Raw genomic sequence first — 27,551 nt, forward strand, 5'->3', positions numbered from 1 at the left:
GCATCCTTATCGCTTTTTCTATCATGTATCACAAATAGTTGATATTTTTCCCCACTTCCTGAGTTTTGCACGCGTTGTTGATGCTGAGAGCCAGAAGCGGTACGGTCTGGGCCGCAAGGCTGCTGGGCTGTGGTATCAGCTCAGGCAGCAGGGTGCTTTGGGTGCTTTCTGATCAACTTTCCCATCGCTTAGCGCTCAGGTGGAGCTGGCGGAGGTCCCGCATGCCTGGATTTTCAGCCGAAATCAGGGGCTCAGAGCATCTGTGCACCCAGCAGCTCTGCGAGTCAGGACGTCGCTGGATTCACCCAGTGCCCTTGGTCCTGCAGCGATGGCAGCTGACCCGGCTCTTTTACTTGTGGGGGGAACCTGATGCCTGTGCTCCAAGGGTGGCTGGCCAGCGGATCACTAGTGATCTGCCTAAATATAACTGCAGCAGCTATCTTCTGACCAGGGAGACCCAGGATTAGCCCTCTCTCAACTGCTGGAGGTCATGCGTGGTGCACAGTCCCTCTGCACTGCCTTTCGGCTTGCTTCGTATGTGTGTCTGAGCCAAAAATACTGCTCAGTGGAGGCGAGAGCTGGAAATAGGGCCTAAACACTGAACTGCGTGTCAGCCAAGACCAGGAGCTACCTGCTGGTTTGCCCCCAAGCAAGGGGAAAAAGGAGCAGGCTCTTGGCCGCCATCTGGGAACAGAGCTGCAATAGTATTCAGGCAGCTCGGGGACAGCTCGTGTAGGGCTGCCAAGGAAGCAGATGCAGCCTCTACCTGGCTGCCAACTCCTTATTTCCTGGGCAGGCTGGAGCAACATCCATCTCTGTCCTGGTCCCACAGCCATTGCTTCTTGGAGACCCACAGACAATTCGCCTGCTGTCTGGCAGCAACTTCTCTGCTTATTTATGGCCTTGTTTGCTCTGATAAATCTCAAAGTTGTAACGTTCAGTTCTCCCCGGAGCTGTCAAGGAGGTGCTTGTCCCCGTGTCACTGCTGGAGGCTTTCTCAGGCTGGCTCTGCCTTGCCCTGTCCATTGCAGGACTGATGCCTGTGGGGCTGGGGTCATCTCCCAGAGCTCTGCTGGGGTCATCTGTCCTGAGTGGGTGAAACGTGAGTGATGGATGTCCTTGTAGCTCGGTGCTGTGCTGAGGAAACCTCTTCCCACCAGCATCTCCTCTCCTGGCGTCTCGGCTGCTCTGCCAAGTCCTAAGCCAGCTTTACCCTGCTTGACTTCCACCAAACATGGAAAAGCGCAGCCTTGCAGCAAACCTGGGCAAGTTGGGGCAGATTTTTGGCATCCTCCATCCCCATATTTAAATGTGCTTCTAACTGGGAGCTGCAAATGTTTGGGGAGGTTTCACAGGCCCAAACAGAAGGGACTCTCATGTCATACAGTTCTCTATCTCCCTGTTAGAGGCTGGTGTAACCTCCTTGCAGCCCAACCTGTTACAAGGTGAAACAGAGGAAGAACAACCATCCAGGCAGAACACCTTCGGTACTTGAAGGCTGTGTTATTTATTCCAACAGCTTATATAGTTTTATCAAACCATCTTTAACACAAAACATGTCTCCTAAAAGAGAGAATGGTGTGAGATCCTACCGGAGATAATCTCAGCTAACAGCTTGCAAAGTTAAGCCTGAATTTCAACAGTCAAAACAGCAAAATGTTTCTCCCCTCCCCTTAACAATACCTTAAAATGCTAAAACCCAAAGAAAAGATGCCTGTGGCTGATGCTGCTGCGCCTGTCGGTGGAGCTTGTCCACACGGGGCTGTGCTTTGGTCCTTTCCTGGTGCTGAGCAGCAGCAGCGGGGCTGCACGGGGCTGGCCATGGATGCGTGGGACCGACGGGGCCCCCCCGCTGCCTGCCCTGCAGAGCGGCCCCATGGGCGGTCCAGAGGCCAGCTCAGTTGTGAGATGCAGGATGAGGGCAGTGTGTGGAAAAAACAATTGTCTAAACTTCTAATCTATGGAAACAGAATAAATAATAGGCTAAATTTGCAATGGTGGGAAGGTACCTTGGACAGGAAAGTCTGGTGTGTATATTATTACTGAAATTGCCTTTTCCCATAGGGGAAAATTGCAGCTAAGGCATCTTGAGAATGGCTCATACCACTACAAACACTGCAGTGTTGCTCTAAATCGTTAGGGATGGGAGCAGAAGTCTTTTGGAGGTGCCAGTCCTTGTGCAGCATCTTGCGGTGCTCTAAACAAAACGGCTGCTGCAGAGGCGTGTGACAGACAACTGCCTGGTCCAGGTTGGCTTTTGTCCACAAATTCAATAGCAAATTCTCGTTTAACATTCACAGCAATCCCTCCTGCTGCCCCATCCCACCCCCTGCACGCTGTCATGGAGAGGGTTTGTTTTCTTGCTCCTTTGGTCGTGCTTCAGGGTCGCTCTCAGAAGAGGTGCTAGGTGCTTCGCTGTCTGCAGGAGGGAGGAGTGGGAGGAAAGCATGGTTACGCTGTGCTCAGGACACAAGGCATCAGTCATTGCTACAGCTGATTTCATGCAGCTCGCTAGCTGAAGCCCTATTGCCACCTATCTGCGGCCAGATATTTGGCTTAAATGTATAGGCTTGTCTTATCACGTTCCCAGAGCACAAACCCATCTCAAAGAAGAGTATCTGATGCTGCTGGGAGGGTGCCTCGGGTCTCAAAGGCAGGTGCAAGGAGTTTATATGACTGCAGGGTGCATGAATACAGCAGTCCTACACCGACAGTCCCTTTCAAAGCTCTCCTTGCCTAACTGACGAAGGCAAGCTCCAAGCAGACAGCCAGGCAGTTACCCGGGTTCTCTCTAGATGAGCTCCAGTTTGTCCTTATTGCAGACAGGTGTATGGACACGTGCTATTAGGGATATGTTTGAAGAGGTACAGCTGGGGTAATGTATTTTAAAGCATTTTTATGGGTATGGAGTGCAGCTTGGAGAAAGGGCTGGAAAGGAGTTTATTCTCTGCAGCTGTGCTTTGTGTTTGGTTGCTTGTTAGTGAACCCAGCCTCAGGCTCAGAGCTGAGGATTCGTGCATCCCATAGCCAGCTGGGCAGCAGCATTGAGCAGGGCAATCCTGCCACGTCTGGGCTATGGGGGAGGCATGGAGATGGCTGGTGGTGATTAAAATTAATTCTGTTCCTATTTAAAATACTATTTGAAGGATAACTAGAGAAATGGAAAAAGCAAACTATAGCTCCCACCCCATGAATTTTATGAAGCCTAAGGTATTTTTGATGTGTACATTGCCCTGAGAAGGCTGCTGGTTGGTGCTCATCCTGTTAAAACAGGATCAGGATCTTGGCTGCAGTGTTCTTGCACCAGGACCCCACGGACCACCCCGCTGGTTGCAAGAGGCCCTCGGCCTGTGAGCCTCCTGCTGGCTGCAGTGAGGGATGGGATCCCCTGAGCATCCCCCCGTTGCGCCTGGCTCCCAGGGACTTTGCTTTGCTGCAGTTTCATGACATGTCCTCCTAGGCTGGGCACTATGAGCTGTGGTTACCAGTGCCTGCAGCAGCTCACCTGCCCCTTCAACGGTGAGGTCACTGATGTCCTCGGTCAGCTTGCGCATGCTGATGGTGGTTGCATCTCTCTGGATGTCGTGGACAGCGTTCCTCCGGCCAGCCCGATCGCAGGAAATAAAGTCAGTGTATGTGCTGGACTCTACCTCCATTGAATTTCTATGCACATCCAAAATCCTGTAGAGAAAACACAACTCTGAGGTCAAGGATGCTTGGCCCTGGATGCACAGCTGCATCCAGGTTAGATGACTTTATGCAGGTAAATTACAGCCTGAAAAAAAAAAAAAAAAAAAAAAAAAAAGCCCCTACAACTCTGCTCCCAGGTGGAGCAGCTACTGAAATCTCAGGTAGCAACCCGCTGCTGGCTCTGCTGCCACCAGCTTTGTTCTCAGTGCACACCACGCGCCTGCTGCTTGGCTTCCCAGCACGATGGGGAACGGAGGCTGTCTTGGATTCAAAGCTCAGCATTTCAGCTCAACATCAGCCTGGCCCAAGCCCTTCTTCCTCCTCCAAATGCCATTTGAGGAGCTTTGAATGGAGGCTGAATTTGGCTCTCTGCACTGGGGGGGCTGATCCAACCTGAATTTGTAGTCAGAAATGGGGCTCCAGGAGGCAGCCACCCAAAAGCTCCAGGAGCCGGTGAGTGCTCCACATCAGTACTGGTGTGTTTGTCACATTCATGTAACGGACAGAGAGTTTGGTGAGACGGCTTTCTGATAAGCATTTTACCATGTGAAAATCAACCTTTCTGTGAGGTTTTTGGATCCCTTCGCTCCTGTCTGTGCCAAGTGCAGACTGCAGAGAAAGGTTCACAATGAACACAAGCTGCCAGCCAGCTCTTGGTCCAGCCTGGTGGGTGTTTAAGCTGTTGGTTTTCACTTTAGCTGAGGCTTTAGCTTGCCAGCATTTGTCCTGCACACAGTGCAGGGAGCTGAGCAGCTTTAGGAACGTACCGCAAGCGTCTTGGCGCCTGGGCACAGAGCTAGCTGTCCCATGCTGCCTCGGCGATGGAAACCCGGTGCTCTTGGTTCCCTCTCCTGCTCACTGAGTTTGGCACTCAGTTTGGTTTTTTTTCTGCATGGAAGTTAGAGGCTATCAGTTGGCTTATTTCACCCACTTATTCCACCCTGCTCCTCCACCTGGAGGAGGTGCCGATCAGGAACATTGGCATCTAATGGAAAAAATGCAGTTTCTTGCATTCACTTGCTTTAGTGTCTTAGGGCTAATTTGCCACAGAGAGGCTTGTTCAGCTCCTGCACCAATCCTGCTCAGTGCTCATCTCCCTACCAGGGCAGCCTGCTGGGAAGCCCAGCTCCTCAAACCCGCAGCCTCCACCGCCGAGGCTGGCGGACCTCAGCGTGCAAAGCGCCCCATCCTGGGGCACGGCGAGCGTCCAGCCATCCCCTTGCAAGTCCTCCTCGGAGCTCGGCAGCTCCGTGGGGAGCAGCAGGGACGATGCTGGGGCAGAAGCCGCCGGGAGGTGGCGGCTGAGCTCTGCCGCCCGGCTCAGCCCGCGGAGCCCCGCAGCGCCACCGGGGCCGGGGCGGCCGCTTCCCGCAGCGCCGGCCCCTTGCTCCAAGCTCTTGTCCCAGCCCCATGGTCCAAGCTCTTGTCCCGCTCTGCAGTCCCCCCCGGCCGGGCCAGGGGGGTCCCTGCCCGCCCCCATGGCCAGCAGGGTGCAGGGAAGCCCCTGCATCCAGGAGCCACAGCCTCACTTTTCAGGGGAGATGTGATTTTTCTGCAGCTCCTGGCAGGCTCAAACCAGCTCGGTGGGGTTTAGCCAGTGAAAAATCTCTTAACATTGGCCAGTGATCAGAAAGAACCGCTTCCCTCCTGCCCGCAGAGTTGGAGCCGTGTCACTGTGGATGGATGGTCGTGGAGCGGTAGCTCCCCAGTTTAAAGCTCCTCGCCTTGCTGAAATAACCTTGCCCTGCCAAGCCTGCTGTTTGGCTCAAGCTTATTTTTCCATAGCATCTTGTGAGGACTGGAACAAAATGGGAGATCTGAGCCGCAACGGTCTCGGCTCTGCTGCTGTGGACGTGGTGTTTGGGGCAGGTTTTGGTGCCAGACCCCAGCTGGGCTCGCTGTCCTTCCCTGGGGAGCTCGTGGGCAGCGGGAGAAATAGCTGGCTCTGCTCTCCGGGGTCTGAACTTCCCTGCTGCAGACCAGCGAGCCCTGCTCACACCCAGGTGGAATTTCACCCATTCAGAAGGTGTGGCTGCTAAGAAATTAAAGGGTTAAACGATTCGTCTGCCTTTCAGTGTGCAAGAGAGCCGGAAAGGAGGGCACACCTCTCTATCTCTATCCAACAGACAAGCCAGCACCAAATTCCCATTCCCCCCTTGCCTGCTCCTCTGCAGCTCCCAGGCCCGTCACTACGAGCACGCAGGTACTGCAAGCACTGGGAGGTGGACAACGGCCTGGAAACACCCCTGGGGGGTTAAACACCAAGGGCCCCGCGCCCGCAGCGCACATATATGTCCCATGGCCTATGTCCCATGGCCTGTGTCCCATGGCTTGCAGGGCTCGGGTGGATTTTTGCAGTCACACCCAGCCCTGGACTCCAGTTTCAAAGGAAGCCCTTCGCGTGACACTGCATCTGTCCCTCATCTAGGTTAACCTGTAAGCCAGCAAGAGCTATTTTCATGGCTAAGAAGAGCTATTTTTGGACTGCACGCTACCAGCAGGCAGAATGGCCATGCTGAGCTTGCCCCAGGCCTGCCTCTCTTACTTCAGGGTCCTGTCAGGCTTTTGCTCTACCAACTGGGCTTCGCAGTAACTGCATAAACTGTCTGTGTCAGACAAATTCCTGCTCGCCTCCTGGTGGCACCTCCTGCTACAGGACACCCTGGAGCACTTCGTAGACATCCTTGTCCCTTGAGGGAGCCAGCCCAGCCCAGCGGGTGGCTAGCAGGGGGGAGGCACGAAGGTTAAACAGCAGCTGGTGTCTCTGCGGCGCTGAGCCTGAGCCCCCACGGCTTCCCTTCACGGGGGGAGGGATGGAATTGGGCCCTATCTTGCTTCCCCCACTCCCAGGCGTGGCGCTGGGCAGGGCAGGGCCTGTGCCTGCCGTTGGTTCTGGGGCCGCACAGAGATGTCTCCGTTCCTCAAGGGCACGCTGTCCCCTGGGACACACGAGGAATGTCTCGGTGACCCCAGCAGGCAGCCGGCAAGGGCTGGCAGGGGACACGGAGCCCTGAGGTGCAGGAGTCCCCCACACTTACATCCCCAGTGCTCCCACCACCCGTTGCGAGCGGCAATTGGGACCAACAGCTCCATGCCCACAGGGCCGGATCCTGCTATCCCGGTGTCACACCAGGGGATCGAACTGCTGTGCTTGGCCTACGAACTTCGGGAGGCCCAGCCAAGCTTTTTTTCCCAAACCAAACTAAACCTTGCTGTGTTTGAACCTTGCAGGGGAAGAGGGATAAGGACCCTTTTTTCTGTTCAGGCTTCGCATCCTGCTTCTCTTCCCTTTACCACCAAGCTGCAGGGATGAGGGCATGGAGACGTACAATGCCATCGAGAGCTCCGCGTTGCACCCCTCGCCCTTTCATTCCCGGGTACCCTGACTATTATTAGCCCTCTCCTGCTGGGGGCAGATCCATAACAACAGCAAAATACACTCAACAGCCCTGCCGGGCTTGTAAAATATTTACAGCGTGAGATGGTTTGCTGCTGAGGGGGCCTGGTAGAGCACAGAGGCGGCAGCACTGGGGTTTCTGTGCTCCCTGCGGTCTGCTGTGAGGTTCCCTGCTGCGAGAGCCTCATCCAGCCAGGAGGGAAAAAATCCCACAGGGCAATAGCCAGCACTTGAGGTCAGGGGGTTTCCACCAACTGTCTGACAGCTTCCAGCTGGAATTTCAGCAAATTTTCCACTGGCTCTTGTCTGGGAACATGCGTGAGAGGTTGCACACCAAAGGATGAAGGCTCCATAATGCGGTTATCAGGGCTAGGGAGTATTTTTAGACCTGTGCCAGTGCCTTTACGACCTCGCTACAGCTCAAGACCCCCATGTCCTGGAGCTTTGATCCAGGCCCAGAAACCAGGATGACACTGTAGAAGCCCTGCTGGGTCTCCGGTCCTGGTGGTGCTGGTAGGGCTGGCAGCAGGGCCTTCACGAGGCACAGAGCTCCCCTGCCCTCCTGCTGGGCCTGCATCCTCCAAAACATGGTGGTGGCCTTGTCCCTACCCGAACTGATGGGCTCCAAGCTGTGGGACCCCCAATTTCATGCCTGGGAGAGAAAACAGGCAGCAGCCTGATCTCCTGCCAAGGCACGGGTGTCCATCTCACGTGCTGAGCGGCGTGGAAAAGCCTCGCTGCGCTGTGGTGGTAAAGAAATGCCAAGGTTGGGCATGTCACATTGGTATTTTTGGAAGGCTTTTGCTGTGGGATTCCTCGTAGTAACTCTGCACCCTCTGGCTCTGACACTAAATGCAGTGAATTCAGCCAGCCCCGACATCACGGCGTCTCCTTCCACTGCAGGGATTCTGCAAAAACAGAGCTTTTAGGGTTCTCCAGGACTTGGTGGAAAAATATCATTCATAGAGCAGAAGAACAGGCACAGCAGGGAGATTGAGGCTCAGTGTGTAAAACAGATTCCATCTGTTGCTTTGGCCTTGTTTTGTGGCAGGAAGATCACTGGAGGCCTGTAGAGCTGCTAACTCACTGCTTAGCCTCTGATTTAAGATGTGGCTCAGCCTGACTCCTGTAGGATTTAGGACTTCACACCCCTTGCATTTAGCTTCTCCCTCACTCCTGCCCTTCAGCACATCCCCAGCCTGCTCTTGGGGACCCCTGCTCTGGGTCTCTGTGGGAGAACGGAGGAGATTGCTCAGCCCCCCAGCCCACAATGACACCTCTTTGTTAGCGTTACTCAGCGCCGATCTCCCCACTGGCCTGGCTCTGGCTCCAGCCCCATGTTGGTGGCTGCACAAAGATGCCAGTCATTGCCCTCCGCGAGGGGAAAAATCACATTTTTCCTTGGCAACCGAGCTTTTCTGGGGCTCCTCCCTTCCCGCAGCATCCAAACCTCATCTGCATTTTAAGCCTCTTCTGCAGCTTCTCACCAAGTTGATTAATGGAAATAATTGGTCTCTCCGTGCATCTGGAGCCAGTTGCCGTGACAGCGGTTGTATTTGTGTTTTGTTCCCAGGTTGAGCTTGTTTTCTGCATCCCACAGCTTTGAGGTGCCGCTGTCCCCATCCCTGGGGCAGCCACACATCCCTCGGGGCTCAGGGAGACAGGGCCGGTCGGGATGAGCCCCAGTGCCATGAACTGGGGCCGGGGCAGCCCCACAACATGCAGGGAGAGCACCCAAATGGTGGGGGACATGTTGGCCTTGGGCTGTGGCCAGCTGGTGCCTTGCTCTCCCCTGTTTTCCCCTCCCAGTGCAGGCAGACACGGCTCCACCACATGCGCTGTGCGGAGCAGCAAGTCCAAGCCCTTCATCCAAGCACCCTTGGTCCCAAGAGCCCCCACCCCTCAGTCCCCCACAGAGACCCCATCAAAGCAAAGAGCATGAGGGGTGGGCTCCACCCAGCATTATTTTTATTTTTCCCCCTACTTCTTGTTTAGCTGCCTTTGTACGCGAATGCACTTTCACATGAGCAAAATCATGGCTGTGGAAGATTTGCTAATGGCTGAATTTGCAAAACAGACTAACCACAGACCAGACACTATAAGCCCTCCAGCTGTAACAGTCTCACAGCTGCTGTTGTAGTCATGTCCTAGGAGGACCCCTTGTATTGTCCCCACTTGTGATGTCCCAGCACGTCAGAGCCATCTGATGGGTTCCTTTGCAGTGGAGATCCCCACGAATCCCCTGCCTTCCCCCAGGCCATCCAGGCCTATGGAAGAAAAGTCCCTGCTGTCTTTCACCTCAAATTTCCTACAAAGGCTGGAAACTACCCAACGGTCCCACAGCTCTTCTGATTACCTCAGGGCATTGAATTCAGAGACTGTGACCTCCTCAATCCCTGCCTGGGATGCTCACCCAGCACACCAGCACCTTGCAGCCTCCCCAGGTGAGGAGGGCTTCCCTCAGCCCAGAGGAGATGCAGCTGGGGCCTATTTTCAAGCACAGCTGCCCTTGTTTGTATAAAAGGAAGGGGAAGGCCTAGCAGCTCTTGATGGGATGGCTCTGTTTGGGGGAAGACCGTTCTGTGAAGACTGAGGTATGTAGGCCTGGGTTTTTACTTCTGTATTAAGAGGGACAAAGAACAAATCCTGTGTGGCCTTGTTCTGTGGTCTGGAGAGCTGGGTTCAGCTGCTGTGTGGAAGTGCACCTAGCTGTAGTGCACACACCTGCTTGGCCCTGCTTCATGCAGGCTCATCCAGCCCCACGGGTGTCACAGCCACACCGGAGCAGCGTGTTCCCACTCTGTGTGGTGTGAGGGGCTGTGGGAGAAGCCCTGCAGCCTCCTGAGGGGCCAGAGCCCTGGCAGCTCCCAGTGGGCCCTAAAAATAACCAGGGCAGCTCTTAAAAGTGTCACTATGGAATGAGGCAGGCTGATTAGCAGAAATGGGCTTAGCTCTGCTCCCTGGGGCTCTCCTGGCTGGTTCACTCGTGCTGCTGCACAGAGGAAAAATCACACATGTAACTCAGAGGAGAGGGGTAGTGGTTGCTTGGGAAATGGGGGTAGATCCCCATAGGAGCAGTGACAAGGGTCAGTGGCTGGGCTGCTGCTATTGGAGATTTGCTGACAGCTGAAATGGGAAGTGTAGGAGTAAAAGAAGAGCTGATAGGAGCTGGCTGAGCTGAGTCCTTCTGTGTGACCCTGTGGCTCCTGTGACCCACTGAAAGCAGCAGCCCCTTTGGCTGTGCTGCCTTGCTGGAGCCCTGTGCACCCACCTCACAGCATTGCTGTGGTGGGGGGAGGTTTCGGGTACATTTGTGTTAGGTGTAGCAGCTGCTGAGCCTTGCTGCAGGCAGGGTAAGTCCCTGCACGTGAGTCACCAGGGATGTGAGATCTTGACATGAGTTGAAGTGGTGCTCAAGATGCACCAAAACACTGTGCGTGTACTTGCAGAGATCCTTGCAAGCTATGGTCTCAGAAGGAAAAGTGCCACATTAAATGAGTTGCCAAATATTTTATGGTCCACTGAAATGCAGCCTGGGCATGGGGCGTCTCCAGCATGCACAGAAATGTGTTGGTGTAGGTGAGCTGCTCTGAGACCTGCAGGGTGAAGGACAGTGCACCAGCCAGCCCTGAGATGTGTTGGTGCCAGATCTGCAGACACCTGCTCAGTGCAAACTGCCTGTAAGTGATGAGAGAAAGCAGCAAGGTGACCTGCACAGCCAGACATGGGGCTGAGAAGCTCTGAGCAGGAGACACAGCACAGGGAGGATCGTCTGAGCCAGCAGGCTCACCACTCACACAAGTGTCTCAGAAAGGCTCAGAGCTGGCGATTCCCTGCATCTTGCTGGGCTGACCCTATCCACAGAGCAAAACTGGCATGGCCGCGTGGGAGCAGTGAGCTATCAGCCACACTGCAGGGCCATGCTATGCAGCTCATGCTAGGGCTGCCCAGGGAGCTGGCACCACAACACGGCTTGGTGTGTGTGGCTGCAAAGTATGGAAAATGCAGCGGGGAAGTCATTACAGCACGACTGTGGATATTGGTTTCCTCCTAGCAACTTCCTAGCAGCTGGTAAGACAGAATACAGAGGAGGTCAAATGACTTCTTACAAAACAGGAAGGAAAAATCTTTTCCCTGTTTATATAATACTTCCCTGTGAATAAAAATCTTATCAGTCTGCAGTGTGAATCCCTACCTGGGTTAGTTGACTTTCCTTCTGGACATGACGTCAGACAAGCTTCGTACACAGCAGGGCAGTGGCTTCTGGGGAAGGAAAATAAAATAAATGTAAGAAAATAGTGGCCATGCTCATGTCAGGAGGTGGAAAGCTTGGCAGCTTTTTCCACCACCTGTAACGGGGAGGGAGCGTGGGGTTGGTGAGCAGTGAGAGGCCTCAGGACACAGGTTCATCAGAAATGTTCTCAGCATGTGTTTTTCTGCATTAGAAGTGGTTTGCTTTGCTGGGTCTAAGAGCAAAGAAAGCCCAACCAGCGGCCTGTACTCGCAGAAGTTCCCTTTTGGTTTTACTTCTCCTTTCAACAACTTGATTTGAGCATGCTGGGAAGAACCGAAGCCTCTCGGTCCCCTGACCTGCACCACAGGGAGGGCTGGGGGTTCGGTAATGGTGACAAAAGTATAAATAAATATTGGTTTGCAGCCCCACTGCCATTTAAAGAAGTGAAACTTCCATGTTAGCTGCTTTGAGGGGAGAAAGGGGGAAGTTTGTCTGGTACTTCAGTCACCTTGGTTTGCCTGGTGCTGTTTGGTTCTCTGCACACAGCTGTGCCTTCTCCCTTTGTCCCTAAGCCCTGCTCAAAGACATTTCCTCTGTGGCCTTAACATCTGCGGATGACTTGCAATCTCCTGACCTGCAGAGCCCAGCCAACAAGACACTTGCTTATTTTAGCAGCTGTTTCAGCTTTCAGACTTTTTGGAACATCATGGACTGCCTTTTTTTTTTTTTTTTTTACTTGGTCCCAGGGACACATCCTATCAGACAAAAAGCAAGAGATTAACCATGTAAGGAAGCAAGCAGTAGCTCATTCAGCAATTCTTCTGCCTCGTCCACCTGGGCTCTGGGCCACTCCGACTGCGGTCATTTTCCAAACCAGGACAGATCTGCAGACTTCCTCTTCGTTCCTTGACCCACTTCTAAAGCTGCCTCGTTGTTGGAGCCGAGGATTGCTCGCCTGCTCCAGCCCCGCCTCAAGGACAGGGCACTTGCTGCTTTTGTGTGTCAGTTTGCCCATCTGTTAAATGGAGCTATTAATACTCTTTCCTCATGAGATGTTTCAAATATTTGTAAAGCTTTGAGATCTGCAGATGACAGGCTTACAGAAGTGGAAAATACTAATTAAGATCGTGGCAGTGTCCAAGCACAGGCGCAAGGGTTTAACAATACACTTCTGTTAGTGTTTACCCCACTTACAGTGAAGTGCTTATTGAAAATGCTAGACAGGAAAAGAAACAGCATTCCCACAGCTCTGGGAATACACATCGCCCTTTTGGGGACACCAACTGGGCTGACAAAAGCAGGAAGGAAGAAAGCCAGCTTTGGAAATTCCCAATCCTCGATTTCCCCTCTTTGCATTCCTGCCTCACTCCGGCTCCTGTGTCAAAACCTCCGGCACTTCGCATGGATTGCGAAACTTCTCCAAATCTGTGGCCCTGTGCCAGGAGATGCTTAAAGCAAATTGGAACAAGGATGCTCTGAACTAGAAGAGCCATCACTAATCCTGGTCCTGAGGGGATTTCGGGGAAGCCCTGTTTTCTCTCAAAAGAGCTGATTTTGGAGAGAGGGATCCACTAGTGACTGATCTTGGCTTCCCACCCCTCCGGCACCGGCTCCAGCTGGATGTTTCTCCCCATGGCCCTACCTTGGGGACTTGGGGTCCTGCAGAAGAGCAGCTGGGTGCCCTGCTCTGTCCTCTGTTGGCTCCCCCAGCCCCGGGGGTGCAGAGCCGTGAGACCCCATGTGCACAGGCAGGCAGCATCCCACACGGGGGTTCTGGGAGCTTGGGGCTGGTGATGGGGACTAGCCCTTGCAGTAGGGTAGGGATGGGCTGAAGTAACTTCTAAAATAATATTTTACTCTTCCTAATCTGGTACTAAAGTGCATCAAGGTACTGTGTTATTTAGGGACCTTGTGGAAGTGTCCAAGGGATAGCTAAATATCCACACCCAATGAGGAGGGAATTACAAGGGCACTGCCATCAGCATGGTACATACACACTGCTTGAGGTCCAGACTCTCTCACTGTTTTTCAGCTGTTACCCAGAAGGAACACACAAAACAAATGCACTGCTTCAAAATGAGTACATGTTCCAAGAAGCCCAGAGTGCTTTTTGGCAGAAATCAGCCCTATTCTATACAGCAGATGTCTTGGTGTTGCTTTTGATCCAGAGAGGAAATCCTTTTTTGGTTTCAACCAAGGTGATGGCAGCAAACAGAAGGTCGTTCTCGTAGCTCTTGACTCACGGGTAAACATCAGGCCAAATGCATCACTGATTAGAATGGGAGACTGCTCCTCCCAGGGCAGGCTGAAAGGCTGTCTAGCTCGGTATCCTGTCTCCAACAGCAGCTGGCATCCTTGGCTCAGAGATGCAAGAAGACTCGTAGTTGTGATGGGATATTTTTCACCAGTTACTAATTGCCCTGAACCAGGAGGTTTTATAATCCTTGAAATGCAATATCCTTATAACTGCAACCAGGATAGCTTTGTTACCTCCATAGCGACCTGGCATCCAACACAGCACCTTCTGCACTGAGTGCCAGGGCTAACTAGAGGCAATGAGCACCACTGAATGATTACTTTGTGGGAAGAGTAATTCCAGTGAAGTTGATGACACTCTGGTGGGGATGTTTGGCTTATTACGTCACCGTCAATATCAACAAACGTTGGCATTTGGGTCTTGGCCTGGGAGTTCCTGAGGCAGCAGCTTGTGGCCAGCAGCGTGCAGGCATGGAGGAGAGGCAGAGAGCCCTGTGCCTCCTGGGGCTGTGCCGGGAAGGAAGGCATTTAGGAACCTACAGCGCAAGCCAGAAATGAGTGGTGCAAAGTACATAGCCCTGCAGGCTTGAAAGAAGTGAAAGTTTAGAAACGGGGGGAATAAATGGTTCATAGTTCACCACTGCTCTTCCTGCTCATGCTACAGGTCCCAGGCTGAGCCCTGGAGCAACACCTCGGCGTCTCTGTCACTGCCGTCGGGAGGAGCTGGGGACAAAGTGCACACAGCCACCGACCCTCCCCACCGCACCAGCTGGTACCAGTAAGCTTCTGGGAGCAGCTCCCTTTATGGCTTGGCTGGGAGCATGTTGTTTGGTTTGTTTGTGTGTTTGTTTTTTTGTTTGTTTTTTTCCCTTTCTCATCCTCTCTAAGGAACAGGTACTGTGTTGGAAAACTTGTTTGCTGGATTGTTCCATTTGTATGGCTCTGGTGACTCGAAGGAAACCCTCCACAGTGTGGAGCAGCAGCTGGATCGAGGCTCTGAATATGAAAATTGAGATCAGGGTGGTGCAGTAAGGCAAATAAAAAGCAGCGTTGAAGCTTCTGCTGTTCCTTATTGAATTTCAGATTCATCCCCTGGTTCTGCTACAGACCTGTATGAGCCCAGGAAAAGCACCTGATTTGGTAAAACAGGGATGATGCTGGTGTTTGGTTAGCCAGGCAGGTTGGAGGGATCAGTGCTGCAATAACTGGCCCTGAAACACGGGAGGTCCAGGAAACATTAGCAACCTGGGAAATGTTTTTCATAGCCGTGTTTTGGGGGGGGGCAGAGCTGCATGTCTGTGCGCAGGCTTCCAAGTGGGCTCAAAATTCTCTTTTCTTTGGTATAAGAGAATGGGGGGAAGTGAAACAGCACTTTAGCTCATTTTAGCCTTTACACCTTATCAGAATCAGCCACTGTGAGCACAGAAATTACAAGTGGTTGGATAGATGCAGGGTTCTTTGGGTTTTAGCATCTCCACTCTGATGCTACTTGTGTCAGCAGCCTATGTACTTTATTTTAATGGCCTCCAGCTCTTTGGGGCATCCAGGTCCTCACCCTCTGGCAAGTGTCCATGGCATGGAGGACATGGAGCCCAGCGCCCTGTCCTGTGCTCAGGGTGCAGGAAGCTTTGGTGTTTGCAAACAGCAATTTAATCCACATCCATGCTATGAATTAATTCAGCCTTAGAGGATCCCTTCATGCATCCTCGTTTCCCAGACACTGTCCCTCATTACAGTAAACACGTGATGGCTTCTCACTTGGGTGGCCCCACGTCACCAAGGTGGCCCCTTCCAGCCAAGAGCCCACAAAGCCAGAGCACATCCCACAGCCAGCTGGATGGGGCACACTGATCTTGCCATGAGCAAGCACAGCCCAGAGCCTGAGGGCTGCCACCAGCCTACACTTCCCCTGGAGCTGTCCTCACTGCTGCAGCCACCTCGCCACAGCCACCTCTTGCTCATCTGGCACTGGCACGTCCTCCTTGTTCGTCCCACGGTCACAGCTGCCAGGGGCATTGCTCCTGGGAATACAGCTGAGCTTGGCTCTTGTTCCGTGGACACATTTACCTCTTCCAATGCAAGGGAAATGCTTCCCAAATGCTCCTCTAGGACCGAGGTGTTGCACTCGTGTGCCAGCTCGCTGCTGCTCGCTACCAGCTGCTTAGGGGAAACCGGAGAGAGGAGAGCGCCAGGCAGCTCCGAGGTGGAAGAATTTTCAAAGCCTCCTGAGAATATCGCCACGCAGCAGTTCTTTTTTTATCCCAACTCTGTGCCTTTTAAAACACTTGCTTGGGAAGCTGGATGCCTGTGAGTCTCTGAGCCTGCTTCCACCCCATTTGTGAGCCAGGGCTTGGGGTGGCCCCAACCCACACCACGGGCAGGGAGCCCGGTGTCTGGCAGCCTGGCATTTGCTCCTGGACAGGCACAGCGTGGCCCCTGTGTCGTAAGGGATCCTGTCTGGCCAGTTTCTCAAAATAAATGGACAAACGGCAGAAAGGAGGCCAGAAATCCCCACGGGGGTCACTGAGCCAGTCCTTTGTGATCTCTAAGGCTGCTCTCCCCTCCGCAGCAAGCCCGGCACGACGCAATTTTCAAAGTGAAACGCAGCCACCTCCCTGCCATCGGCACGGCACAACGCCGGCACGCAGCCTTGCTTTTTCAGCCCACAGCTTGCGGGAAGCGAAATCCTGCTGCTGACAGTCCGTTAGGTAGAAGTTAAGTCTGTAAAGCAACCACCCATCGGCAGCCCCCAGCCGCGGACGAGCCCCTGGCAGCATCCTGCCCCTGGCACCCTGCTCCCCGCGTTTCACTTACAGGCACGACGGCTCCGGCTGCTGCTTGAGTCCCAAAGCCCCGCTGCTGCCAGAGGGATCGGGGCTGGAAACGCGCCCCAGCAGCCAGGTTGGCCGCAGCCAGCTCCAGACTCGCGGCTTCCTTGTGCTGGGAGCCTCTAAATGAAGTTGCACTTGTGGGGCCGAGGGGCGTGTTCTGCTCCCCGCCGGGTGAGTCCCTGCCTGCTGTAATCCAATGCTCGGCCCGATGATGTCAAGCTGCCGCTGCTCGGCTCCTACCTTACAGGCGGCAGGAGGGATCCGTTTCCTTCTCGCGGGGATCTTTGTTTAGCTGTGCATTGTAACCTCATCTCCCGGCAGCTGCATGTGCCCGAACATCCTTCCTTCGATGCTGCTGGGTGCTTCCTCTGCGGGCTCCACCTGTCACCGGCAGCACCCGCAGCTCCGCGAGGCATCTCGGGCGCATTGCTGGGATGCACGGCTCAGCTGCCCCCTGCCCTTCGTCCCCTCCAAGCCACGGGCTCCATCGCACCCGACACCGCCTGGGCGGCTTTGCCGGGTGGAAGAGCCTCCCAAGGAAATAGCTCCGTGTCTTTTTGGAGCGCCTTTTGCACTGTGGGCTCCTGAGGGGTATCTTTGGTGAAATTCAAGTGTGCTTGGGCTCATCTGCCCCTGTGACAGCCTTATTTGGGGGTGAAATGCAGAGCTGGTGACAGCATCTGAATGGAAGGGGGGAGGTCTTCATGGCGAGGCAGCGCTGCGTGCCAAGCACCTGCCTCTGCGCCCACCCCGCTGTGGAGGGCAGCAGGGGGCTCTTGGCAAACTCGGGCTGCTCCAGGAGAGGAAGCCCTGCCCAGGAATGTCACCCTGGGTAGTGTCACTTCCCTGCATCCCATCCGCCTTGAGGCGGCTCTGGGTGACAGAAGTCACACACAGCTGATGGCAGTGCTGTCCTGCCTGTCCTCCTCTGGCACAGCCCTGCTGGGCAGCTGTGGGCACCCAAGTGGGGTGTCCTGCCCCAAGCCCAGCCTGGAACCAGGGCTCGTTAGTGCTGATTGCTCCTCCAGCAGAGTGGAGGGTGTGTTTTTCCTTGCTGTAAGGATGCTACTGCCCGCGGCCTTGTAAAGGGGAGATTAGAGGGCATGACTTGGCTGGAGGGCATTTGCTGGGAACCTGATCCCGTCCTGCTGGAGCCACGGGAGGTTTAACTTCGGGCTGAGAGCCCAGTGAGCAGCGTGAGCTGGAGGACTCTGCTCCCAGGCTGCCACCTTGCAGAGCACAAGGCCCGACAGCAGTGTTTCTGCCCACCCTGGTGAGCAGGCACCAGCCGTCCCCTCCCAGCCACGAGCCCTGTTCCTGCAAGCTGCTGGTGATGGCAGATACCCACGCCCTGCCATCGCATGCAGGAAGAGATAAAAATACCAACAAAAGCAGCTGGCAGTGCAGGAAACACCCTGACGGCTCTAAGGAGGTGCTGAGGAAGGGGAAAGAACCTCAATAAAACAAAACATCCCTGCGCTCAGTGCAGCCACGCTAACCTCTTACAGCTCCACCTCTCGATTCCCCTCTATTTTATTTCAAAACCAGCTCTGGGAAGACTGATTTCCAGAGATGTATCACTTGACTGAAACTAATCTCTCCCCAGTGCTTTTGGGTCATGCATTATTACTTACCCGGCGGTGATGGCAAGGAGCTGGCTGCGGTGCACTGCCGGGCAAGAGGGCCCAGGAGGGCTCTGCCCCCTGCCGAGGTGGCTGCGGCCTCAGGAGGCAGCTCGGCCGCCTTGGAAGAGCTGAAGGTTTCTGCTTTTACTCCAGCTTATATTTGAAAGCGATCCAGGAGGCTGTAGTGCTTATCCTGACTCTCAGACCGCAGGGTCTGGAGGCCAGATCTTGCAGAGATACGAGTGCTGCCCCACCAGCAGCTGGGCCTTGCCTTGGCAGCAACCCGTGCAGCACATAGGAGTGGTAGTAGCAAAACACTTCAGAAATCCAGGAATACAGCACATGAGCATACGGTGTCTGCTAACTATTTGACGTATTCAAACCTCCAATCCTGTGCCTGGTCCTGGGATCAAGGAGCACCCATCGGGAGAGCTCTCTCCTCCCTCCCCACACCGTGTCCTGACGGTGCTCCATCCAGGCCCATCCCTGCAAGGACTGGCCTAACATTTTCCATCAAAACTCTTAAGCAGAAAAATGTACTTTGGGATTAAAGTGTTTTCTACGGAGCATTTTTTTTTCCACAAGGAAAAACCAAGCCATGAGATGCCAAATAGTTTTCAGTTTGTCTGAAATCTTAACGCATTAGGTTAAAAATGCTTTCGATGTATTCGTTCTTGCTATTTTTAAATGAAAGTTGTTATTTTTCTCTGGAAATCCACCCCAACTTCTAGCTACTTCTGAGGTTCACCATCTCTTATCCTATCGCTCTGTACAAGATGCCAGAGGCTTTGGCATCACAGGCACCCCAGGACATTCATCCTGAGCTGTGGGCTATGAATAAAGGAATAACTGCAGTTCCTCTCACAATAGGAGCAGACGTTATAGATGCCTGGCATGGCCCGCTCTGAATGGCAGACTGTGCTGCAGTGCTGAGCAGATTCAGCCGAAGCCACAATCAGCCTTTTGTGGCTTTCTCTACTTTCCTATGGCTTTGACTCCAGCTGACTAATCTGCTCCTCTTTGCTGAGGTTCTTGCTGCCTCTTGCATCCAGCTGCTCTGCACTGTGCCACCCTGCGTGGCCCAGGGATGGCATTGATGCCATCACCACCCTGCACAACGGGAGGCTTGGTTTTGCTCTGTTATACTGGTGTTGGTAGTGCAGTTGGTCTGCAGAGGATTGTGGTGATTTTTATTTTATTTTATTTAAGCTGTTAGCAGCTTTTCACTGGGGACAGCAACACCACAAGGAGGGGATGGGACCGTGACGCTGTGCAGGTACCAACTCCTCTGCTCTGTTGTGAGGAGCAAGCAGCTGCCCAAAAGGAAGGGTGACCAAAAGGAAGGGTGACCAAAAGGAAGAGGGACAAGGAGCAGTCCTGTAGGGCACATCCCCAAATGAGGTGAGAGTATCCCAAAGGGTGCTAACATTCAGAAATCAATCCCCAGGGCAGTGCTGCAGTGCTGCTCATGCTCTGCGTGTTCCAGCGTGAAAAAGCATTGGCACAAAGGGTTGTCCAGGAGCTCTGAAGCCAAAGGAGCCAAACTGTCATTGCAGGAGGATCTGACCTGCTTCTGACCTGAACATTTGGCAGCCTGAGCTTCGTGTCCCTCCGAAGCTCGTGTTGCCACAGCCCTCACTTGTATCGTCAAATGTCCTCATGCAAGAGCAACTTTCATGGCATTTCCCAGGCGCTGAGCTCTCCGTGTCACTTGATGTCATCAAGATCGCAAGGAAATGCGGAATGGCACAAATTAGACATGGAAAAAATGTGGTAAACTGATTTTTTCCAGATTTCCGCTCCCCAAAACAAATACTTTAAATAACCTTTGGATCAAAAAATGCAAAACATATTTCAACAGTCTTCTGGGCTCCCTCAGGAAAATGCTTATGTCTTAAGCCCTCGAATGACATCTTGTACTCGGATTCATGAGAAGGAGAGAAACCAGCAGGTAGAAGCAGCATTAGCGATGAGCCACCCTTTAAACTGCCACAGGAAGGACAGGTTGCTTAGATTAAGGACGAGAGTGGGTGTCTCGGTGAATTATTTGACATTCAGACCAATTTTGCTATTACAGGAGTTTTTAACCCAGAAAGGTTCCTCAACAGGTGGAACTCAGAGAAGCGTTAACGAGGCTGAGCTCATTAGCGAAGCACCCCCAGGGGCTGGGAGCCCAGCCTGGTGCCAAGGAGTGTGGGGCCACGAGGGCTGGCCCAGAGGCTCGGCGCGGGCTGGCGTGCCAGCAGGGCAGAGCGCGCTCAAAAAACTGTTTGCTTTAAGCTGCAGCTATTTTTGGCTCCAGTAATCTGTGCGGAGATGATAAAGCTTTGCAATGCAAAGTGAGTGGCTGTGCTGTGCTCCTGGGCAATTTCACCCCAGGAACTCATCCCACCCCCTTCTCAGCCACGGCAGGATGTTATCTCCTCAGTCTGCCGAGCCAGACACCTCCAAGGGCTCGCCCTGGTTAGATTGCTGACTGGAACCTCATCCCAGGCTTGCTTTTTTTTTTTTTCCTTTTCCCTAGGGAAGGCATTCCGTTTGGAAAGTAAGAACGTGTTTTAAATAGCCTCCAAAATTTGTTTTGAGGCTTTTGTGGAAAGCAAATCTTGGCTGTGCACCTCCAATCATTCATTTCTACAAAACTCCTTCCAGCCAAAGGCCCTTGCAGAATAAGTCACTTGATAGTCACTCTCTGCAGCTGCAGCAAATACAAGAAGGTCTCAGAATCACATCTCCTGGCAAGCCAAGACCACGCAGTGACAGCACCGTCTAGTGCCGTGTTTTACCCCTAAGGGTCCCACAGCCCATTACAAACTCCCTTGCACACTATATAAGAAGCACTTTTTACCTGCTGTTGGTAGGAGAAAGCGTGGCAGCTGGTTAGCAGCACAAAGACTACAGAACAAGCATAAATCCTGCTTGTTAAGGGATTTGTTTGTCTAAAGGAATCCAGAAGCTTCTTCAGTATAAACCCACAAAGGTCACGCATCCAGCACATGCTTCACCAGAAAATCATCCCGCTGGCCAAAGCTTTCTTGTTTGTGACAGGGGTGGATAGCAGCATCTGTGTCAGCTCAGGGACATATTCAGAGAGGGGGAAATATGCAAGTATTAGTTAGATGGGTTCATTCTGCTTGTCCAGGTTGATCAGATATCCAGAAAGGGCTGAAAATGACTGTCAGGATGAAAAGGTACAGCGGGGGATGTGTGAGGTTCAGGTGTTACTGCAAGGGAAGCAGGCATTCCTCACAGGCTTGCACACACGTGTTCCTTCCTTTCATCCCCCTGTTTCTGCTAGATGCAAGAGCTAGAGGAAGATAAGCAGCAGGCTAGGCTGGCAACAGCAATTATCCCTTTTGGAGAGCAAAGGGGCACACTAATAAATGAGAAAAAGTCATCTGTCAGCTCTGTACAAGATGTGCCAGAGCCACCCAGGCAACCATTACAGTTTTTCGCAGCCTTTGGCAGCCGGAGAAGGATTCCTGCTGCAGATGTGCAGAAGCCCTGTAAATATTTTGATCCCGACCCGTGCTCCCAGCTCAGCGGGCTTCCACGTGGTGTTGTCCCAGGGCTCTGCACAGGGGGGATCAGACCAGGCTGGGTAATCCTCTGGTGAGGCAAAGGGCTTCACCGTGTGCACTCACCCCGCACCTAAGGTCAGGAGGGACTTCAGCCTGCCCTCCTGGCACAGTTCCTTGCTTTCTGTGCCTGGTGAAGGGGTACGGGTAACTAGTACGAGTGCCGAAGCAGCTCAGTAAAGCTGTCCCTGTGTCCGTGCCCTCAGGCCTGGCGGGTGCAGCAGCTCTGGAGACCCGGGCCTAGGAGAGGGGAGGTGCAGCAAGCTTCCCTGTGACTTGCTCAGAAAGCAGCAGGAGTTCAGGGCGCTCTGTGGGAAAGGCTCCGTGTTCTGGTCCAGGAACAAAATATTCTGTTTGTGCGAACAGCACGCACAACATAAAAGCAGGGTTTGTCTGGTGAGCTGGGAGCCTTCACCGAGGCGCCTCATGCAAGCCTCAGCTCCCAGGCCTGGGTTGTGCTGTGGTGTGCTCCCGCTCCTGGCTGAGGTGTGATGGCCACTGCACGCTGACAAAAACTGGTTGTTGCTTCCTGACCATGGGCAGGGCACGATGATGGCTCCAGGGAGGCAGACAGGATGCAGGGACCTGCCAGGAAACAGGTCCGTCAGTTCTCAGTGCTGGCACCGGTGACCCTGGGGGTGTTGGAACCATGTTGGATCCACGCTTCAGCCCTGCTGTAGCAGGAGATGTTCAGGCACAGTCCCAGCCTCAGAAAGCTTAACCCTTTAAATAGCCAAAACAGACTACAGCTTTTGGGCTAGAGAGTTTAATGTCTCCATACAGTTCCCTGCTGCCACTCACTTGTGTGGATGAAGTTATTTCTTTTCATAACAACTCTCAAGTAATCGTTTCCAACTTTGTAGAACTTGTCCTGATAAAGCATCAAGTATCTTTATTCAGATTATCCATCATAATAATCTAGCAATGGTGTTTAAATAGACATCAGCTTTCTCAAGCCATACATCAAAACCTTATCTCCACACAGTCCTGAGTTAGATGTCTTGTGAGAAGGTCCTGCAGAAGGGCGGTCAGCAGAAGCCTGCCATCCAGGCAGTCCCGCCTGTGTCCGAAGGCATTAGTCACATTTGACCCCCAAGTCTGGGTTTGCTCCAGTGTTCCTCACCCTTTAATACTGAGTGAGAAGGAAATGTTGGTCCCCATCCAAACTATCCCTTGCTCAAAGCGCTCTGCTGCCCGATAGCTCTTCCCTGCATGCAGAGGTGGCTGCGGTGTTGGTGACCTGCCACGTACGCTGCAAGCTGTTGGTGTGACAGGCGTGCTGTTGTTTTTATCTGGATAACTTTTGGCCATCCTACAAAGGCTCCTTCAAGGAAGCAACCTCCACAACAAGCTCTGTGTCTGTAAAACAACCACGCTTTGCGAGCTGCCTTTCTCGGGCTGGATGTGGTTGCTGGAAGGTGTCTGAGGCTCGGCGCGGGGCTGTTGCACCTCACTGGCGTGTGCCTTGGGAACAACAACCCAAATGGCCTCAGCTCTCCCCATTGCTATGGCAACCAGCGCGAGATCGCAGCATTTGGGCAAGAGGTGTGTGCTTCCCAGCAGCGCTGTGTGCCTTCCTGCAGAAATCAGGGTTCAAACAGAGGAACCACGAGGGAAAATCCTACTTCTTTTCACTAAGATGCCTCGTTAGTTGGTATTTAGCCAGGTTTCTAGGCATTGTAACATATTGTTCCTAATACAATTAAATCTTAGTGGTCTTAAAGGATGAGTTGAACAAGAATGGAGCCAGCTGGGCACCTAGAAGCATTCCTTTATGCCTCTTCATCACTATGGGAAGTTCATCCCGGCTCTCTCCTGCAGCTCTGCCAAACACGCTTCTCCTGTACCAAATGCAGCAGGCCACCAGCTTTCCAGTATCTATACCAAGCTGGGAAGCAAGTCTGCAAGCTGTTGCATATCTGGCTAACAAGACATTGTGTGACACTGAGAAATAGAATTAATGGAATAACAGATCCCCTTCTGCATTTGCAGGAAGGAAATAAAAAAAAAAAAAAAAAAAGCCTTTGAATCAGCTGGTTTATTAGATAAATTTAAGATGCAAAATTAGAGAAGCCTCACAGACTTGATATGGAAAGGTTGGACGGAGGAATGTGTGATCCTGCTTGCCCTGGAATGACTGCTCGCTGCATGGTGACAGCCTGTCCTGAAGACCTGCCTACGCAGAGAGTATGGTTCATCTGGGGCTGCAGAGGAAGTTTATAGCACGTTAACTAGTAACCACACTGCATGGCGAAACTTCACGCAAAGTAATTCCTAATCTGAAGCAAACCACTACAGATCTTTACCCCAAGATGTGGGGTGGAGTGGATTGTGTGCTATAAATTTCATCCTAATTTGCAACATACTGACTTTGTCATGTAAACGGGTCATTTTGGCAGGGCTCATGGCATGCTTACCACTATTTATTCTCCACTGCTTCAAGCTGGGGCACCGCTGAGTCCAAACAAATGCACTATGACTCCTGGCTATGGAAACAGGGATCTGAGGCTGGCATTGGCACTATCGGTGATGGCATCCAAACAAGCTAAGTTTGGGAAGCTGTTAGGAGTCATCCCTCATCATTCAGCATTTTCAGTTGGGTTCATTTAGTTCCAGGCTGGGTAATTACAGCCTCATTATTTTTCCTTTTACAATGAAGAAAAGACTGCAAGCCAGGCAGAATAATTCCTTCTGTTACCGTTGCCAAGATATGATAGCATGTCTACGCCATAAGGAATGTGTCACGGTGTCAGTTTTATTAACGGTAAATAATAGCTCTTCAGTTAAGCAATATCTTAGCTCTATCTGGTGCCTAGGCATAAAACACTAACCAAATTTCAGCCTCTGCAGATAACTGCACAGAGATCACAGCTGCCCGGCACATTCCTTGCTGACCAGGATGTGCCAGGTTCTGCACATTATTATCTTCACTGCAATTAATATCTGGCTACAAACACACTTACATTATAGAACCACAAAAATTCATCTAAAGATAAGACACCAAAGTGCCCATGGCAGTAAGTAGAGGCTGGGACTAAGGAGCAGTGGCTTCTTCTGTCTGGAGGTAGAAAGAAAATATCCAGGAGAAGTGCATTGCTAGCCTATCAAAGCATTGGGTTTCACATGACTCCCTAAAAACACAGTAACAAATATACTCATACTAACACATGTTTTAAAACTGTAAGCAAGTCTTTAGTTTAACAACATAAAATAAAATAAAATAAAATAAAATAAAATAAAATAAAATAAAATAAAATAATACCAAAATACCAAGCTTCTGCCATTTTCTCTGAGGAACAGTAAATTTGGAACTGAGCTAATATTTAGATTAAGGGAAAATTATTCTGATTCTGAAACGCCAGTGGAGGTCAAGCTCAGTGAGGTGCCTTGCTTTTGTGTTCTTGGGAATATTTTACATTTTGCAATACTGTGACACCTACCCAAGGTGTTTTAAAATTTGTGTGATTTTTTTAGCGAAGGTCCAGCATGTTCCCAAGGGTGTTTTGCAGCAGCGAGCCAAGTTTGTAAGACATCTCGATAAGCCAACACTCAGCCCTCAGTTCTTGCCCTGCCCTCCCTCCCAGCATTACGCTTGTGGCTGCTTCTGCACGGGGTGCACGTGGGCTCCGTGAATGCTGAGCCTTGTCAACTCTTGCCCAACACTGCCTCTGGGAAATGGCTTGATTTAGCCTCACTCAAGCAACAGCCCTATTGAAAACAGTGATGTGACTAGAGATGGGTATTGTATTATTAGACTCCCCTAGGGTATTTTTTTTTAAGTCATCTAGGATGGGAAAAACATTTATATAAAGAAGAATGTCATGACTCACTTTCCAAAGCCATGGAGATGCAGAGCAGCCAGAAAACAGTTAACAGCACAGCCACCCCCCAGTAGTATTTCAGAGTTTCTAAATTCAGAGTTCCTTTTCGATCTGGATGCCCATTTCTGTTATCTTAAAAGTATTTCTGGAACTCACGGCCTGACTCCTGGCCAGCTTTAAACAAACAAACAGGGAGAAATATTTGTGTAGATAATGTGGTCAAGAGTGTTTGGTTAGCGAGTCTAAGTTGAAGGGTTTCATTTTTATATTTCATTTCTTTAAAGCTTGTGAACACAAGAAAATAAGAAAGTTGTGGATATTAAATCACACAGCCATTCCAGCTATCGGCTTGGAATAACAATCATTCAACTTAGCAAATATCAAACGTGGGAAGGGATTTATCTGACGCATCTATACGATCATGTGAACTCCTTCCCCAAGGAGAAACAGTCTCTGCTGGAGACACAAGAGGAAGGAACTGTTTTCCCTTCTTAAAAAAAATAATACAACAACATAAGCCACTGTAACATGCTAAATGCTTCCTGGCTCAAGTGCAAAAATGTAACCTCTAAAATGTCAGCTGGTACACTGGGGGGATTTACATGATGTAAAAGATTTATGGGAAAGAAAAAAAAAATAAAAATCTCACCAGCTTCAGAATATCTTCTTGGAAAGCAGAAGCACTGGAATGGGGAGCAGTGGTAAAAGAGGGGAAAAAAAAAAAAAAGAAAGAAAAAAAAAAAAGCTAAAAGAAATGGCCATAGCTGGTATGATCCTATGGTGCTTTTTATTGTGAGAAAAGATTGGTGAAGCACTCATCTGATTTTAAGCTGGCAATGCTCAAGTAGCTAAGTCAGTTCAGACCTAGCTGGGGTGGGCTCTGGTTAGGTTTTAGGCTCCTGCCTGCTGCTGGCTCCCGGTCCCGCTCTGCAGCCGCTCGCACCAGCAAGGCTGGGGAGCAGCTGCTCAGGGTCTGCATTTCCCTCTCTGAAAGATGAAGTGCCACGCTGCTGCTCGATGTGCTCCTTTTCTCACTTGACATGTTGACTCACCTAGTCCTGTGGCTCATCTGAAGCTGCACAGCTTGTCGCTGCTAGAGGCAGGATCAAACCCAGAAACCCCTGACTTCTCCTTCCCCTGGCGTTTCGGTGTGCGTTGTGCCACAGTGACTGCTGACCCACCGGGGCTGGCCAGCTGGGTGTCTGTGCAGGCTTTGTGGAGGAGATGAGGTCACAGAGAGAAGGGGAAAAAGGTCCTGGCTTAATAAAAAATGTGTGCCAGAAGAATGAAATCATTAAAACGTTTCAAGCAAGAAATTCAGCAACATTTTTTAAGTGTACTTGTGCGTTGCTCAAGTAGGAGATCAATTTGCTTTGTGACTAATCAGTGTTGAAGTGGCTACTGGAAAGCAGGACCTCTGATGTCCTGCACAGCCCCAGGTGCTCCAGCAGCAACACCAAGCCCAGCTCAGCACTGCTGAGGAGCAGGGGCTGACACCTGGCTCTGCACTAATGCAGTCTTGCTCGCAGTGACAGAGCGAGGTGCCAAGCTCCAGCAGCTCCTCTGGCTGCACGGCTCCTCCTGGGACAGCTGCTGGCATCAGCGGCAGCGTCAGAGCAGGGCTAAGGCTGCTTCAGCAGCCCTGGAAGAGCTGTGATGGCCTTTCTGTGCAAGACCCCGCTCCCTTTGGGGAGCGCCCTGTGCTGTTTGCAGGGATATCATGTTCACCTAGTACAAAAGGACACCTTTCACTCCCTCCTCCTTTTTACCAGCCATCTGTTGCTAGGCCCTTTCATGGTTCATTCACAGCTGTCACTGCAGATCTTTTGTACAAAATATTCCCTCCAGCATATTTTTCCCTGTTGTTTTTTCTTTTTCCTAATTATTATTATTTTAAGCTGTTGTTGTTGTTCTTGTTATTTAAATATGTGTAAGTCTCACTAATGCTTCCATAAGTAACGAGATGAAAAAGTTTAGTAATATCATTGGGTAAAGATGAATGTTTCTCCATCTGTTTTACCAATAACCAAAACTAAAGCGGTTTCCAGACCAAAGCACATGACTTGAAGCGAACCAAAGTCAGCAAAAACATCTCCAGTGACATATACAGACTTGGAGC

The 27,551-nt window shown here is 51.8% G+C and overlaps 2 protein-coding genes and 1 long non-coding RNA gene across 6 annotated transcripts in view; 1 reads left to right on the forward strand and 2 right to left on the reverse strand.

Annotated features, from left to right (window-relative positions):
- The window catches only part of ADA (adenosine deaminase), a 31,701-nt gene extending 17,069 nt beyond the window's left edge, over positions 1-14,632 (forward strand). Inside the window, exons 12-13 of one of the 2 annotated variants that reach the window (XR_014698453.1) lie at positions 14,242-14,355; positions 14,466-14,632. The gene's annotated coding sequence lies outside the window, so the exon portion shown is untranslated. Of the gene's footprint in view, positions 1-14,241 lie in introns of both variants that reach the window. The other variant, XR_014698452.1, reaches the window with a different exon arrangement.
- PKIG (cAMP-dependent protein kinase inhibitor gamma) lies at positions 1,484-16,796 on the reverse strand. 3 transcript variants are annotated; one of them, XM_084537730.1, is made up of 4 exons: positions 16,649-16,796; positions 11,283-11,350; positions 3,506-3,681; positions 1,484-2,419 (listed from the first exon to the last, which is right to left on the reverse strand). In XM_084537730.1, exons 3-4 carry the CDS (start codon positions 3,654-3,656, stop codon positions 2,340-2,342), a joined length of 231 nt encoding a protein of 76 aa, XP_084393856.1. In that variant the 5' UTR covers positions 3,657-3,681; positions 11,283-11,350; positions 16,649-16,796; the 3' UTR covers positions 1,484-2,339. The 3 variants fall into 3 exon arrangements, with proteins under 3 accessions (XP_084393856.1, XP_084393855.1, XP_084393857.1); XM_084537729.1 differs by having other exon boundaries at positions 16,392-16,773; XM_084537731.1 differs by lacking the exon at positions 11,283-11,350 and having other exon boundaries at positions 16,392-16,773.
- A 3,006-nt stretch (positions 16,797-19,802) lies between these two features.
- Positions 19,803-25,559, reverse strand: LOC311445513. Its single transcript, XR_014698454.1, has 2 exons — positions 25,442-25,559; positions 19,803-22,196 (listed from the first exon to the last, which is right to left on the reverse strand). It is a non-coding gene; the product is annotated as an uncharacterized lncRNA (long non-coding RNA).
- Positions 25,560-27,551: the final 1,992 nt, after the last annotated feature.

Source organism: Aythya ferina (assembly GCF_964211825.1).
Source record: "Aythya ferina genome assembly, chromosome: 16".
NCBI lineage: Eukaryota > Metazoa > Chordata > Aves > Anseriformes > Anatidae > Aythya > Aythya ferina.